The 17,032-nt window shown below is 38.4% G+C and overlaps 1 protein-coding gene across 1 annotated transcript in view; it reads right to left on the bottom strand.

Moving 5' to 3' along the window:
- Positions 1-606: 606 nt before the first annotated feature.
- Positions 607-17,032, bottom strand: part of mrps31 (mitochondrial ribosomal protein S31) — a 29,976-nt gene continuing 13,550 nt past the window's right edge. Inside the window, exons 4-7 of the mRNA XM_072577157.1 lie at positions 5,157-5,303; positions 3,273-3,349; positions 1,296-1,439; positions 607-1,158 (exon numbers count right to left, since the gene is read on the bottom strand). Coding sequence (XP_072433258.1) covers positions 926-1,158; positions 1,296-1,439; positions 3,273-3,349; positions 5,157-5,303 — 601 coding nt within the window. The 3' untranslated portion in view covers positions 607-925. The remainder of the gene's footprint in view (positions 1,159-1,295; positions 1,440-3,272; positions 3,350-5,156; positions 5,304-17,032) is intronic.

Below are 17,032 nucleotides of genomic sequence, written 5' to 3'. Positions count from 1 at the left end.
AGAGATCAAAAAATAATTAAAAATCTGATTGAAGAATTAGAATTGAGGAATCCAGTGTTAACCTGACATTATGTATACGATCATAATGGCACAATAAAATCATATTAAATGACTTATGCAATAGTTCCATTAGATGGTGATCCCTCGAGTGCTTACTGATACTACAGTTGTTTCATATTAGCACAAGTATTATTTGTTCTAAATAGCAGGTATTAATAAACAGGATCACAACATTTTGAGAGATACTTAAACAAGAATGGTTTGAAACTAATGGGTTTAATGTGATGGTTTCACTATACCCCTGACCAGCAAGGGGGAAAAAGATTTATTACGGATCTTTGGTAATTGGTCAGAGAGAAACACACAATCCAGACCATCCTATCATCCAAATGGAGGACTATGGTATAAAATGATCCACAATGGAAAATAGAAAATTTATTTTAAACTTAGCATTTATAGGTAAGGGTGACACAAAAAAGTGCCTTTTCTGGTTATGAAACAAAGATAGTTTGTTGCAAAGCTGTCAATTTTCAAAAGAAGCAAAACATTTATGATAAATCATTTAAAAGGCAATCCGGTGTGGTTTAAAAAAAAGATACAAATTGATTATTTGATTATCTTTGTATTTATTTTTCAAAATGGTACCTCACTGGCTGTGAAACATTCTAGGTTGTCCTAAGATTGTGGAAACATATCATGTTTATTCAGAGGATTTTTTTTTTAAAAAAAAACTTAATTTCAACATTACATCTATAATGTGAACATTATTGCCTTGTGTACATTTTCTAATGGAAATAATAGCAGCCAGTAGGGACAGAGTTATGGTAATCAGCTTATAGTACATTCAGAATCATACAGTTACACAGATATAAATTATTGTATTAATAAGTGTCCACAGTACAACATTCACTCTGAAGAAATAATTTCAATTAATGTATACTTCAGTTTCCTTCAAAATATCTTCTTTGTCATGGAAATACTGACGAAACCATTCTATGTGTTCACTTTTTTGTTGTACCGTTAAGTATGGATTCTTAGATAACCCATTGACAACCAGCTCCATGAAATGGCGTACTGGTCCTTGTTCTGGAAATCCCTTCAAATGTTTCTCCAGAAATATGTGCTCATGGAATTCCACGCCTTCCTCAGCTTCCATTCCTAAAGTAGCGCCATGAATTTAAAATCTAGTTAGCTATATGAGACAAGCAAAGCATTTTTACCACTCAAGTTAGTTCTAACAAGGGTGTCCTTTGTCATTCATAACTCTTACTTCAATTCTTTTAAATAAAACTCACCAGTTTCATTGTTAATAGGAAACTGCCTGAGTTTTCCTTCCTTTGTCCAGCGGATCATCTCTTCAAACCCATTTCGAGGCAATTGTTCTGTCGCAGCTGCTATTTGATTGGCCAGTTCAGTGTCCCATAGTGATGGCAGAGACACTGTTTCAAATGTAATTTAATCAAATGATTATACACAGAAGCACTACTCTCAAACATGGAGACAATTAGCAATGAACATTTACCCTTATTACTACAATAACAATCCAACTAACTTTTAGGAGGTGCAACAGTAGTTTGACAAATAGCAAATCATCGTATTTAACTTGTAGGAAAATCCAGGGGTGATAACTGAGAAAGAGAATAGCAGGAATTCCATTTCTGTGCTACCAACACAAATGCCTGTACAGAATTAGAATGTTCACACAAATACAGCTGTCCAAAGATATACTGTATTAATACTTTTCTATAACTTTGATAGTAAAGAATGCATGCAATAACAGCTGAACTTTTTAAAAAATTAAAACATTAAAAGAATAAATATACAGAGGGGGAGTGAAGCTAAGTAAGTCCCCTAATTATGAAGCAGCCCCACATACAGTTTGTTTCAAAATATCATCTAACTTCAGTCCATCTGGTGCCTCCAGACCGGACTATTTTGTAAAGCCTCTCAAATTCCACCCTTCATAAACAGATTTTTCCAGTATACTTTACCCCTTTCCTAGCTCTCACAAAGTTCTGTTCATTTAATCAACCCCATGGTCTCTATCCTATATTGGCTTCTGATCCACTAGTCCCATGATGTTAAAATTTTCATCCTCACATTCAAATTCATCCACGATCTCACCCCTTCTTGTCTCTAACTCCCTCAAGCTGTACAACCCTCCAATTATGGCTACTTGTCCACAATTTTATTTTGGGAAGTGTCAAGGAACTAAAACCCATGTAAGTGAACAAGGTTTAATAAAAAAATGAGGGGCAAGCAGAACGGCATGTTGAATGGCAAAGAGGTAGAATTTTGGATGAGTTAGATTACAAAGTAGGGAGCATTGTTGGAATGCCAAAACATAGAGACCATTGAAATGATTAAGTCTGAAAGTGACAAAGAAACTATCACCTCAACTTGTGTGCAATAGGAACTGTAGACAAGATTAGCAATATTAGAGGTGGAAGTAGGACAGTACATGATAGAGAAGGATGAATAAGAGACATGGCTCACAACTAAATATGAAGTTACAATTAAAACATATGTGATTCAATATGGGATAGTGACAGGAAGGGGGATGAAATCATTGTCAAGGGCATGGAAAGGGAAAGTCCCCAACTATCCTTCAATTGAGTAGCCACATTAACTATTGTATAGAGAATTGAAACAAAGGTTTCAAATTCTAATACCCACATATTCTATTTTTTTTTAAATTAACATTTTTCTCGTAAAGCTCTTCAGAGATATTACTTCACATCTCTGGAGCAAGTAGGACTTGAACCTGGGCCTCTCAATCCAGAAGTAGTGACACTACCACTGTGCCACATAATCTATAGATTCTACTAAAAATGAAGAACACAGAGTCATTTACTTCAAATGCTATTGTTGAATTTGGTCTGGCCATAAGTTAGCTAAGCGATCCACTGGCGATATAGGCTGGAAATGCAATATTCCTTTGCTGTATATACACATTCCTGCACTACCAATCATTAAAAAACAAAAATACCAATAGCATTTTGAATTGTTGTTCCTTATGCATCAAAGTTTTTTTTTGTTGATGCATAAACAGACAAACTGAACAGATGCATGTGTCTTAAAGTTTCATCACAGCAGCTAAAACGAATTACACAGTAAACAGATAAGAGGCATTGCACCAGATTCAATAGTGGCATATGATAAGGCATAAAGAAAAAAGTATTAGATGGCATATATCATTCAAATTTACAAGAAATATGAGTTAAGTGTTGCCAAATAAATATAAAAGATAGCCCAAGAGAAGTACAACTAACCAGTTTCTGGCACATCCTCAGAATCATTAGCATGTGTAGGAAAAATGTTTAGTTTCTTCCCAGTAAACAGTCCTTTCCTAAGTAAAGAAGAAAATGCTATGGAGTTTTTGTTCTTAGTAGGTAAAAGGAACAACATTGTTCATATAAAAAATGGCGATCAAGTAACGTTTCTATATAAAAAAACAAATCACCATATTATAGTATATGCACGGATTCTTAAATGTAGGTATTTATTCAGGATAGTTCCCTTAAAAGCATAATACATGCCACTTCTTAAGTTTGCTCCTCTGGAAATTTATAGTTTTAGCATTTCAGTATTGGGAAAACCTAAGAATTACACAGAGGAAGAACTTTGTCTTTCATATTCTCAAGGTACCTCAAAATTCTGATTCTCTGTATATCTCAGTGGTCTTCATAAACACTGAGGTTTGAAAAATTATTTAACCTGTTTTTCTAATGAACCTGTTCAGAGATGTTATCACTCTGGAACAGGTGGGACTTGAACCGGAGTCTCTTGGCCCAGAGGTAGGGACACCACTGCTACACAAGGAAGCCCTGGATTTGAACCCATGTCCCCAGAGCACTAACCTGGGTTTAACTGGATTATTAGTCTAGTGACATTACAACATTAAGACGGTGCAGCGATAATGCAACCAGATGCAGCTACGGATTTATGCCCAGCAAGGCATGCTTTAAATGATTTTGGTTGACAAATCAAAGTTGGCTCATTGGCTCTCTTTTAAATATTGTCAGAGGAACTTTAATATTGGAGGGGGGGGTGGGGGGGTTGATGGGACCTTGGTATAATACCGCATTTGAAATAATGCCCTCTCCACAATGCAGTATGCCTTTAATACTGCTCCAAAAAGACAACTGAGATCATGTGCTCAAGTCTCTGGATCAGGAGTTGAATCTCAGACTTTCAGATTCGTGAGGGAAGCTACTGCCATTTAGTTAAAGCGATAAGAAAAATAGGAGTTTGTTTACAACACCTCTGAAGTACAGGATTCAGCCACAGGCACTGCACTTCAGCAGAGATGCATTGGGGCAAAATAGCTGGGATTAACTGTACAAACTACAAGTACAATTTGTATAAATTAGTTTTGCATTCCCTTGAGTTTAGAAGTTGGGAAATGGTCTAACCAACACAAGTAATAAAAGGATTCGCCAGAGGAGACAGAAAGAAACCAAGGCATCTACTGTTTGCACAAAAAAGCAAGTGGAAATGACAATCCTTTCCTTGAGGGTGTGAATTAAATGTTTTCAAGGCTGAGATCAACAGATTTTATTGGATAATAGTAATCAAAGCCAAGTAAATATATAAGAGTTAAAAACTACGGATTAGCCATGATTTAATTAAATGGAAGAACAGGCTTACTCCTGGTTCCATACGTTAATTTAAATAGGGTAACATTTCAGACCAACATGGGGCACCAATTTGGATCCACCAATCCCAGGAATGCTTTCTGCCATCAGCATTCAGTTCATAGCATTTTTGTGCACTTTTCAGAGAGATTACTGTATATTTGATGATTTGACCCAGAAACAGTATTTCATTTTTATCTCTTCTCCCTTCCACAGTAAAACTTTGTTCTAACTGGTGTATTGGACTTTAAGAGGAAAAAACTTTCTGTAAAATCAGTCCAATACAATTATCCAAAGAAGACATTTGCAAGACTTCATGAAAAAGTCCTATGTGGATCTTCTTTCCATAAGACATTAACAATTCATACGAATAATTAATTCGGAATCACCGAGTAAGCTTGCAACTTATTAAACAAAGACTTAGAGTTAGAACAAGTAACTGTTCTAAAAATGAAAATCATTTCTCCCAACTATCTGCACAACATTCAGTTTTGTGTTACACGAGATTAATCACATTACCTCTTCCTCATTGCATTAAATTCACTTGTGACACCTCGATCAGGAGTATATCCTTGCCCATCGTCATCAAAGCGGATTTGACTGACTGTTCTTATCCCAGCACGTGCACCAGGACGCTTCCCAATCTTCATGTCCGCAATGATATCACTACGTCAACACAATTCAAAAACAAAGTTTACCTACAAATCCAGGTAAGCTAAAACTCCATTTGCTTATTTCAGCACTACAGATGTAATTTGAGATGCAGGGTTTTAGAAATGAAATTACACGACCCTTGCAAGTAATTAACTACAAGGTAAACAGAAAGATTTAAGCAGCTTTCAACTGATCCTGAGGAAATCAATTTGCTATATGCACAGAATTTACCCAATACTAAGATCTGAATAAACAACAGGAAATAAATTGACCCAGTTTCCAGAACTCTATGTTACTGTTAAAACACACAATGCCAAATGAATTCTACTCTCAAAATTAGAAGAATAATCCTAATTTTGTACAACCACTTTCTCCCCATATCCATTCATTCCTTAAAATGTATCTTTTTCCAGTGTTCTGGATCCCACAGCTTTCTGGGGTAGCTAATTTCACAGGTTTAATACAGGAGTGAAGATTTTTTTCTTATTTCAACGCTTAATGGCCTACCTATATCCTGAGATTAAGAACCTTGGTTCCAGACTGCCCAACCAGGGAAAACATCCGTCCTGCATTTAGTATGTTATAACTGAATACATTTCAAACTGTACTGTTCATCGCAGCAAAAGAAAAATTCGGCAATCATTTCTAGACAGGGCCCTTCAATTAGAGTCATAGAGATGTACAGCATGTAAACAGACCCTTCGGTCCAACCTGTCCATGCCGACCAGATATCCCAACCCAATCTCGTCCCACCTGCTTTTGAATAACTTGTTAACAATTGAGCAGTAAACAGTGAATTCAACTGTTAGAATTCTGTGTTGTAAGCAAGTTGACATGTGACAGATTACAGTTACGAAGTCGCTCAACTAGCTGGATTGGGTTTGACTTCCAGACATTGGTATTTCTGCGCTTTGCTTTTGCAGCTTAACTGAAACGATAGTACTTCTTACTTTTCACAATACCTTTTTTCCCCCACCAGTGTGATGTTCAACTAAGACCTTCTACCCACTCAGGTGGACATACAGGTAGTAATCCTAGGGTACTACTCTGAAGAATAATCGTGCTTGGTCGATATTTATTTCTCAAGTCAACATCAGAGGGGGAAAAAAAAATCTGGTCGTGGTCACGCTGTCATTTGTAATAACAGCGTTGAGAAAATTATTTGCCACACGATTGAGGTACGAGGTTATTTCGTTTTGGAACTACAACTTTAAATTTAGGGTCACTGAAGGAGGTCATATGACTTGCTCTGCAGTCTGCTAGACAGTAAACCTAGGTAACAAATAAAAGCAAAAGTATTGCAGATACTGGCAATCTGAAATAAAATCAGTGTGAAGAAACTCAGCAAGTCTGGCAGTATCAGTAGAGAGCGAAGCAGAGTTAATGTTTTCGCTCAGAGATGAACTCTCCATTTGGCGATTTAAAATTGTTAGAAATCAAAAGCCAGTATTGGTTAGAGCATTGAATGTAGGAGTTGGGAGGACATGTTGCAGCTGTACAGGATATTAGTTAGGCCAATATTGGAATACTGTCTGTAGTTCTGGTCTCCCTGCTATAGGAAGGATGTTATGAAACTTGAAAGGGTTCAGCAAAGATTTACAAGGATGTTATCAGGGTTGCAGTGTTGAGGGAAGAGGCTGAATATACTGGGGCTTTTTCCCTGGAGTGTCAGAGGCCGAGGAGTGACTTTACAGAGATTTATAAAATCACAAGGAGCAGGGATAGAGTAGATAGACAAGGTCCAAAACTAGATGGCATAGTTTAAGGTGAGAGGGGAAAGATTTAAAAGGGATTTTAAAAGGGGCAACTTTTTCATTCAGAGGGTGGTGCATGTATGAAATCAGCTGTCACAGGAAGTGATGGAGGCTGGTACAATTCAAAGGCATCTGGATGGGAATTTGAACACAAAGGAATATGCGCCAAATGCTGGAAAATGGGATTAGATCAATTTAAGATAATTGATTGGCATGAACGAATTGGATCAAAGGGTCTGTTTTTGAGCTGTATATCTCTACGACTCTGACTGAGAATATGGCACGTGGAAACAATTGCACAAGTCACTGAATTTACAAAATCAGTAGACCCCAAGTCTTCCAAGCCCCAGAAAGGTTTATAAAGTATCAGATTGTAAAGTTGTGTTATAGACTGTCTATTTACTTTGCAGATCAAAGAAATTTTGGACCAAAGATTGCTAATTGCTAACCTGGCAAAAGATTAAAATGTTTCACGTTACAATGGGCAAGAGGTTAAAGGAAACAAGTTCAGGTTACAGGTTTTCCCATAAATCAACTAATACATATGCAGAGAGAAAATACTGTTTGGCATGGTGAACTACCACAGCCAGATGTGAGAGGGAGACAGTTTCCAGTTGAAGAGATGGTTTATGTGTGGTATGAGCTTCCTGAGGAAGTGGTGGACGTGTCACAATTACAACATTTAAAATTTGATTAAGTACATGAATAGGAAAGGTTTGGAGGGATATGGGCCAGGAGGGGGGAGGTGAGACTAGTTTAGTTTGGGATTATGTTTGGCATGGACTGGTCAGATCAAAGGGTCTGTATCCATGCTGTATGACTATGAAGTGAAACCTCTCAGTCCGCAGCAAATCTCTTTCTTAGTTCTATTTGTCTATCTCATTAGGGCTAACACAGACCACAACCACTACAGCCCACTGCAAGTTCTTCTCCAGCCAAGAGCAAGTATCCCAAAGCCTAGCACGAGGCACACAACACAGCCAACTGGATTCTCACTTTTGCTACAGACCCCTCTCACTAACTTCTTTATCCTAAGGCACAGTATGTAGTGGTACTTTCTCAAATGGTTTCTTGTACCATGGTATCCTGACATGTTAGCCCATCCACCCTGCAGCCTTCACTCTCAAATCAGTGGAAAACATCAAACTTATTCTACAATTGCAAAGGCGGAGGGTCCTACCCTCTGGGTCTTCCTACCTGCATCATTTGCAATCACACCTTGCTATGCCTGCCCAATCAGAAGATCCCAACCAAAGGAGTATGACCACTACCTGGAATACCATGTACAGGTAACATTCCTCCTCACTGATACATAGTGTCTGCAGTTGGGCCTCCTGAACAATAACTCTGAGCCAAAGTTCCTGCAATCACAGATATTTATTGTAGAACTGCATTGCCCTGGAGCACATTTAGTATCCAGAAATTCCCACATCCTGTAATCACAGTCTATTGTCTATTCTACCATCCTTAAAATCTGTTAATTAGCAATTACTAGGTAATTAATAGACTATAACTAAAATATTTTAGCACCGCCAAGGAACATTAGAACAATGATTAAAGTTTCTAATAGTGGCAGTTATAATTCACCTGCTCTTTCTGTACACAATTGGAAATCAAACGCTTGAAGTTGAAAAAAACGTAATAGAAGAAATAAAACCTCCGCCCCTAACTTTCACAGAACTCCTCACTCATCACACTTTATTTCTTGCAGTACAACTGACTTGGAGCTCTTTTTCTACCATGAAACAAATTCCCACTCACATACTGCCACTGTCTCAAGCAAAGTCTCACGCATTCTGACCGTAATGTTAAAGGATTAACTGGGACTCTGTCTGGACATTAAAAGGTTAAAGTGCGCTGACTGAACATTCTGGAAGTGGGTGGGGACGACATTCATGCAAGAATGCGGATGACTCCCACTCCATTTAGACAGTCATTTGCTACTACTCCTCCTACTATTATCAAATTAAACTATCATTCGATCTCTACCATTCAGAAATGCTTTCTAGCAATCACCTGAAGCTAGGTATGTTGCACCTGCAGTGTCTTGGGGAATCACTGAGCCAGGAAATTGTCTGCATAACGATTCCCCAGGATTAGGGCATTTACATTTGCATTATCTCAGAGGACAACCTCATCCTACCATTGTGCCTGGTGTAACGTGACGTAAGTGACTGGGTGTTGTCTCGAGTGGCATGTGACTGTTGGGGAGCAGCCAGGGTATCTGTGAGCATGACCAACTGACCTGTATAAAGAGGGCGTGTTTTCTTTGTTCAGGGCCTCTTTTGACTCAACCTCGCATGCCTGCAAAAGGGGTCAAAGGGGTCACCTAGCTTGTGCAAGCTTTAATAAACTTTAACTGTTTGCAGAAGTTGGTGTGTGCAAATTGCATCTCGTATGGGAAACCTCAGGAAAGAACCTAACATAACCATACTTCCTTATTATCTGATTTGTTCATTTGCCAAACCAACACCTCTACGAAAGTTTACTTGCCAACCAAATCAGCACATTCTTCTCATACAATGTACGAGAGTTGTTCCCCTTTGAATTAGTATTCTTGTAAAGAGTCCTTATGAGTGCAAGATAAAAAGCTCAACAAAGTTTTTTCTTCCAAATATTCAACTTCTGTACTACCACAAGATTAATTTTGAAATACCCAAAAAAGCTCGATGTATTTCAAGGCTAACTGCATATTAATGGAAGCTTTTCTCCAATTGGTTTCTAAAGATAAAATTATTTTCAAAATTTGTGTTTACCAAAGCCAATTACATCATCAATTCATTAGTAATAGCGACAGGGTGTTCTTGTTAAGAACAGTGGAAAATATTGATTTAGGTTGGCTCAGACACAAGTCAGCAGGTTGTGGATTTAAGCGCCACGCAAGGATTTTATCTTCTTACCTGGCAGAAAAATAAAAGAACATTCAAAAATGTGCCATTACTAACATTTGATCAAATATACTTATATTTTATGGAAGAAAATATTGTCCTTGTCTGAATTGTCAATAACTTTTAAAAAACAGGGAGCAGCTGAAGTAGCTTGACAATAAACAATAATGTTACAGCTTTGAACCACCCTGAGAGAAAATCCAAATCCATGAAAACAACCAGGAAGTTTTGAAGCCCCAGTCACCAATGCTGCTTCCCAGGTATTACTGAGGAAATGTCACCGGACCTGAATTGTTAACTCTGATTTCTCTTCACATTTGCAATTTTATGCTGGCTGAGGAATTTTAGTCTGCCCTTCGCAGTTGTTATTTGCTATAGAACATCCTCAGCATGTGCATTTCACTGACTCAATGAAATGATTTAGCAGGAAAGGCACCTTTTGAAAAAGAAAGAATTACAATTCAGCGCAAAATTCTCTTCTACAAAAGTAGATCTGAAACAAAAACAACTTTACACAGAAATGTCTAGCAGTTACAAGATCGAAATATGCCCAACCAGCATATCAACTATTATAGACCTCAAGCATCCATAAAGACCATATCTCAGCTGGGAATTGATAATGTGTGAAAGCTTTATTTCTAATATTAGAAAAGTGCATGCATGTATTTTAAATACTTTTCAATCATTTGATACTGTCCAAAATATTAGTCAACAAAATGTCCTCTGAAAATTATTTTACTCCCTCCAGAAATGAACAAGAACTAATACAGCAGAGGGTGCTTTGGAATGCACTGACTTAGATGGAAAATAAACCTCTGCTCTTTAAAGGTCTTTCAGGTCCGATGTACTAATTTGTTCAGTCACATCATTTTAAGACATTGAAATCTGGCCAGACTAGGATTAGCAATTTAATTGTTGTTGTTTATGTGTACTATTGGTGACAGATGGTCAAATGAATCAGGACATGACATTAATATAGTGAGCTACTCGAAACTGATCTGCGACTAAACTGACTCTTGCAGGAGATTGTATTCACGGGTATGTTAAATTAGATCCTGCTTTAATAGGGTATTGTGAATCATCAAAAGTAAAATTAAAAGCATCTAATTGTTATACGTAGCTTCAGACTATTTTTAATTTGTCTTTCTGCACGGGTCTTAGTGAAAAATCAGCACTGCATTCTATCCCTTTTTAAACAAACTTGACAAACCTTGTGTCACATTTGAAACAGACTTGGATCCAGGTGATTGGCATTTCACATGAGTGATCAGATATAGTTACCGTTATAAATAACAACATTTCAGAGTTTATCATGGATTTTGCTTAAAAATTTGGTTTATCTATGAATTATGAGCAGAAATAGGCTGTTCAGCTCTTCAAGCCTCCTTCGCCATTCCTTAAAAAATCATGGCTAATATGTTTGTGATTCCACATCCCCATCTTATCGATTCTCTCACCTAACAGGAATCCAACTCTGCTTTAAATCACCAACTCTGCCTCCATACAATTCTTAGGCAGAAAGCTCCAAAAATCACACAGTTGGTTTTTATTCACTTTTCCGTCAGTTCTACTATCAGTTCTAAAGGGTCACTGGATCCAAAGCATTAACTTTGATTTTTCTCCACAGATGCTGCCTGACCTGCTGAGCTTTTCCAGCAATTTCTATATTTATTTGTCACAAACTATTTCGTATCTTTGTTCTAAATGATCCTAATTTTTAGGAACAGTGTCCCTTGTTCTGGACTCTCCCACAATGGAAAATATCCTTTCAACAATCAGTGTCAAGATCATTCAGGATTCAATAAACTTCAATCGAGTTACCCTTCACTCTGCCAAACGGAGGTGAAAACTCATCCAGTTTCCAACTGTCCAACCATTGCTCACAATGTTAAAATAAAAGCCTTTCAGTACAATTTACATAATTAAAAATCTACATAAAATTACTTTAGTTTTGATACCCACAACGTATAGTTCTCCACCTTAATGTTTCTTTTGTAGTTACGGCAACTGAAAATTCAAAAAACAATTAATTCTGGCTTTAGGGAACAAAACCGCACAAAAAACTGTCAGAAAATATTCAAACTGCTACAAGAAACAATTCACACCAAGGAATATAGTAATATTCTGCTTTAAATAAAATATCTCTTGCTGTCCACAAGCAAGAACATCTACTGGCAACAGATCCATTTCACTCAAAGTTTCACTTTGAAAAATCTCCTGAGGCAATGGTTAATAATGAAGAGTAATTCAACTTACTCAAGTCTAAACATTTCCTAAGTAGGAATATTCTCCAACCTTTTAAAAATCAAAATTTATCCCAAGCTCTCAAATCCCTCCACACAGCTTGCACTATTAAGGATCAATCTGCATTGAGAAATTAATATGTTTCCTATTGTCAACAGGGGATACAAGTTTTTGTAACATGTACCAATCTGACTTTTCATCATAGCTTCTGTTACTCCCCTTTCAGCACAGGTCAGACAGGACAAAATGATGGGATCAAGTCTATGTTTTTCCCTTCCCTGTCACTTATGTTCCAATTCATCAACGTTATGTTACATAGTCTCACTTATTCACTTCACATAAGGGCAAAATTGGAAATGCCCTTAAAAACAAAAAAAGGATTACCATCTAGCAATAGCCTCGTATTATTATCACTAGATCAGTAATCCAGAGACCCAGGTAATGATCTGGGGAACTAGGTTAAAATTCAGTCATGGCAGATGGTGGAATTTGAATTCAATAAAAATCTTGAATTAAGAAACTAATACCATGGTCAGTAAAAGAAAATTTGATTCATTGTCCTATAGGGAAGGAAATGGCATGTGATTCCATCATTAAGTAACGTGGTTGTGGCAGAAATAAATTTCAAAATGAGGGACTGTTTGTAAGAAAGAATTGAGGTTCAAGTTATTGGTATTATTATTCCTGGTCTTCTCTTTTCCTCCTAAATTGTTCACCGTGATAGCGATATAATGGAGCTTGTAGAACACAACAAATCACTGCAGACAGGCAACAGTAACCACCTGGCTTCTCCAGAGTGACTCAAGCAACAGAAATATCGCTTTAGCATGTTAATGGTGTACTTCATCACATGGTATTCATTGTATCCAAGTTACATGTACATGGATTATGCAATGGAGTCAAGAGCTACATTTTCAGCAGATGACACTGCGTGTTAAGTAGTAGATCTGCTATGGTGGTTCAAATGCAGTACCCACAGTAGAATGTCACAGAATGAAAGCATCTTAACTGGTTCCAGAATTAATCTGATAATTGCCTGTGGTCATACACATGCTGGATGTAGAGAGAGTAGAATCTCATTCAGTTCTGCAATAGCAGAGTTCCCATGAAGTGCATGCATAGTGACGGGTGCACAGTCAATAGCACCCTGCACATGGGAAGCCTGCAATCCGAGCAAAGCCATGTGCTCATACTGCCTGCTGGTCTGTGCAAAGTGAGAAAGAAACATGGGTAGCTTTCTATAAATATACAGCTACAGTAATCTCTTTTAATGCAACAAACTAGAAGATGTATCTCAGCTGAGTATCTTAGCTCAATTCTCAAAGGAATCTGGGCATTCAAATTCATCACCATTTTTATTTCACAACCACCAGTGGTCGTTTCCCTGCTTGGAGGCTGCTGTTAGCAAATGCAGGATCATTACAACAGAAAACAGGGTATTGGAGTATAACAGCTGGCAAGTTAAAATTGTACAAGCATTGGTTCGGCCGCATTTAGAATGCGGTGTACAGTTCTGGGCGCCACATTACCAAAAGGATGTGGTCGCTTTGGAGAGGGTGCAGAGAAGGTTTACAAGGATGTGGCCTGGTATGGAAGGTGCTAGCTATGAAGAGAGGTTGAGTAGGCTAGGTTTATTTTCACTAGAAAAAAGGAGATTGAGGGGGGACCTGATTGAGGTTTACAAAATCATGCAGGGTATAGACAGGGTGGATAGAGACAAGCTTTTTCCCCAGGGTGAAAAATTCAATAACGAGAGGTCATGCTTTCAAGGTGAGAGGTGGAAAGTTTAAGGGGGATACACGCAGCAAGTACTTCACACAGAGGGTGGTGGGCATTTGGAACGCGTTGCCAGCAGAGGTGATAGAGGCAGGCACAGTAGATTCATTTAAGATGCACCTAGACAGATGCATGAGTAGGCAGGGAGGTGAGGATACAGATGCTTAGGAATTGACCGACAGGTTTAGACAGTACACTTGGATCAGCTCAGGCCGAAGGGCCTGTACCCGGGCAGTAAACTTTCTTTGTTCTACAACAACCAGCAACTATCCGTTAAATAGTTCACAAACCCTTCAAATAACATTGGTGTCAGTGGATGGAATGGGATTTTTCCTGCTGCTGAACATGCATTTAGCCAGATCAAGAGAGTATTTTGCATGGCGCATTAATCTCTGATTGTTTCAAATCACTATGCATGCTAATTAACATCATGATCTAATTTCTGCACACTTCCATCAAATGTTAGCTATATGCAGGATGGTATCTGGTACAATTCACCGAAGTCATCATGATAGAGCACTGGATGCCATTTTGGGCTCAAATAGCACCTGTGCCAGCATCACCATGCCCAAATACATGTCTTATCTTTGACCTTACCTCTTTCTTGGATATCCCTGTACTAGACAGAGGGAATCAAGAAAGTGGGAATTGGTTTTCATGGCCTCTACTGATATATTTTTCTCTATCCAAGCAATAAGTACAAAAATGTTCATCCTCATGTCCAATTTTCTATACATTCCCATCGCAGCACCATCAAGTCATAACTCACACTGGGAAGACACAGAAAAAGACCATTTGACCAATCACACCTGCGCTGGACCTCGTAAGAAGCAATTCATAAACTGCTGCCACTCTACCCATCTCTGCACATTTCAGCTTAGATAATTAGCCCCTTAGACACCAACCTCTCTGCTAAAGGCAACAGATCCTTCCCGTTCATTCTATCCAAGCCTCTCACAACATTAGGCTGTACAATCCAATCTCCCCTCAGCCTCTCCAGTTCTAAGGAAAACAAGTTAAACCTTATCCATTTTTCTTATAGTTGCAATTTTACAGACTTGGCAACAGCCTAAATTAACTGCTTGCCATCTATTGTTTTGTGTAAGTTTGGCTAGTTTTTTCTGCAGGTCTTTTTTTTTCCCCATTTTCTAGACAAACTTACACAAAACAACAACACAGAAGTTAGGCGAATTGGCCATGCTAAATTGCCCATACAGTGTTAGGTGCATTAGTCAGAGGGAAATGGGTCTAGGTGGGTTACTCTTCGGACGGTCGGTGTGGACTTGTTGGACTGAAGGCCTGTTTCCACACTGGAGGGAATCTAATCTAATCATGACAACACAGAAGCACTGATTTAAAAAAAAAACTTATCTGACCGACCCTTAAGACACTGAAAAAGCCATCTTGCTAAGAGAATAAAATTACAACTTCCAGGATGCAGACAAAAAAGCTTTCCTAACAGCATTCGAAATAACATTGAAAGACAACCAACTCACAGGAGGAAACCCAGCAAACCATCAGACAGACAGTTGCACCAACATTTAGCAAGAAAAATGAAGGAAACACACTCCGTACACAAGAAAGGAAAGCTCTAGAAAGACTAAAAAAATAAAAACATTGTTATCCTACAGGCAGAGAAAGGAATGCTTGACAGTCATTTTAAATCAGAGACTACATTGAAAAAGCGAACACACTACTTGCAGATACCAACAAGTGGCGATAGGCCTAACCCCACTACTAGAGAACCAAATCACAGCCCTACTCAAAAAGCTTTGGAAATCTGGAGAAATAAATAAGACCATCTTCCAAGAAAGGAAACCATAAGCATCCAACACACCATGATTCTACGGATTACCCAAAATTCACAAACCAGGAGCCCCCCCCACCTCCCCACCCCCACCTATTCCACCCAAGAATTCCTGAAGACAAATGACACCAAGATAGAATATGATGAAATAATGGTCTCCTTTGATCTAACAGCCCTGTTCACATCCATCAATGTCAACCTTGCCAAGGAAATACTGACTACATTATTAAAAGAACCAAAGACACATACATCAAACACCACCAACTTCATCAGCAATGTCAATATCGTCAAGCTTCACCTTCAACAACAAAACCTACAAACAAACCAACGGAACACCCATGGGATCTCCGATATCAAGGTTCTTAGCAGAGGCAGTAATGCAGAGACTTGAACAAGCAGCTCTGCCAACCATCCAACCCAAACTCTGGGTCTGCTATGTGGATGACACCTTTATCATCACTAAATGAAACAAATTAGAGGAACTTTCAAGACCATCAATAATACCCTTACTGGCACAAAATTCACTAAACAAGAAGAAAACAACAAACTCCCATTCCTAGATGTCGCAGTAGAGCGAACAGCCAATGGGAAACTTCAAACCAGTGTCTGCAGGAAAACAACACACTGACCAAATACTGAACTATGGAAGCAATCATCCAACACCCACAAACAGAATTGCATTAGAACTTTATTTCAATGAGCCACCGCCACTGCAGCACAGAGGAACTACACAGCAGAGGAAAATCACATATACAGTGTACTCAAAACAAACGGGTACCCAATAAACACAGTCCACCAATTTGTCAGCAACAAACCCCAACGTCTAGAAATCCTAGCCACTCTCCCCTACATTAATAACATGTCGGAAATGACTGCCAGACTACTCAGACCTCTTGGCACCATGGTAGCCCACAAACCCACCAACACACTAAAACAGCAGCTAATGAACTTGAAGGACCCTATGCAGACAAGCAAAACGAATGTCATTTACAAAATGTCTTGCGAGAACTATATCAAACACTACATTGAACAAACAGGCAGAAAACCAACCACCAGGATACATGAACATCAACTAGCCACAAAAAGACATGACCCACTCTCAATAGCATCCTTACATACAGATAATGAAGGACACCACTTCGACTGGGACAACACATCTATCCTAGGACAAGCCAAACAGAGACACGCACAAGAATTCCTCGAGGCTTGGTGTTCCAACCGGAACTCTATCAACAAACATATTGACTTGGATCCCATTTACCACCCCCTGAG

The sequence above is a fragment of the Chiloscyllium punctatum genome, chromosome 9, assembly GCF_047496795.1.
Source record: "Chiloscyllium punctatum isolate Juve2018m chromosome 9, sChiPun1.3, whole genome shotgun sequence".
Taxonomy (NCBI): Eukaryota; Metazoa; Chordata; class Chondrichthyes; order Orectolobiformes; family Hemiscylliidae; genus Chiloscyllium; species Chiloscyllium punctatum.
The sequence above is the reverse complement of the archived record's forward strand: the minus strand, read 5'-3'. Positions and strand labels throughout refer to the sequence as shown.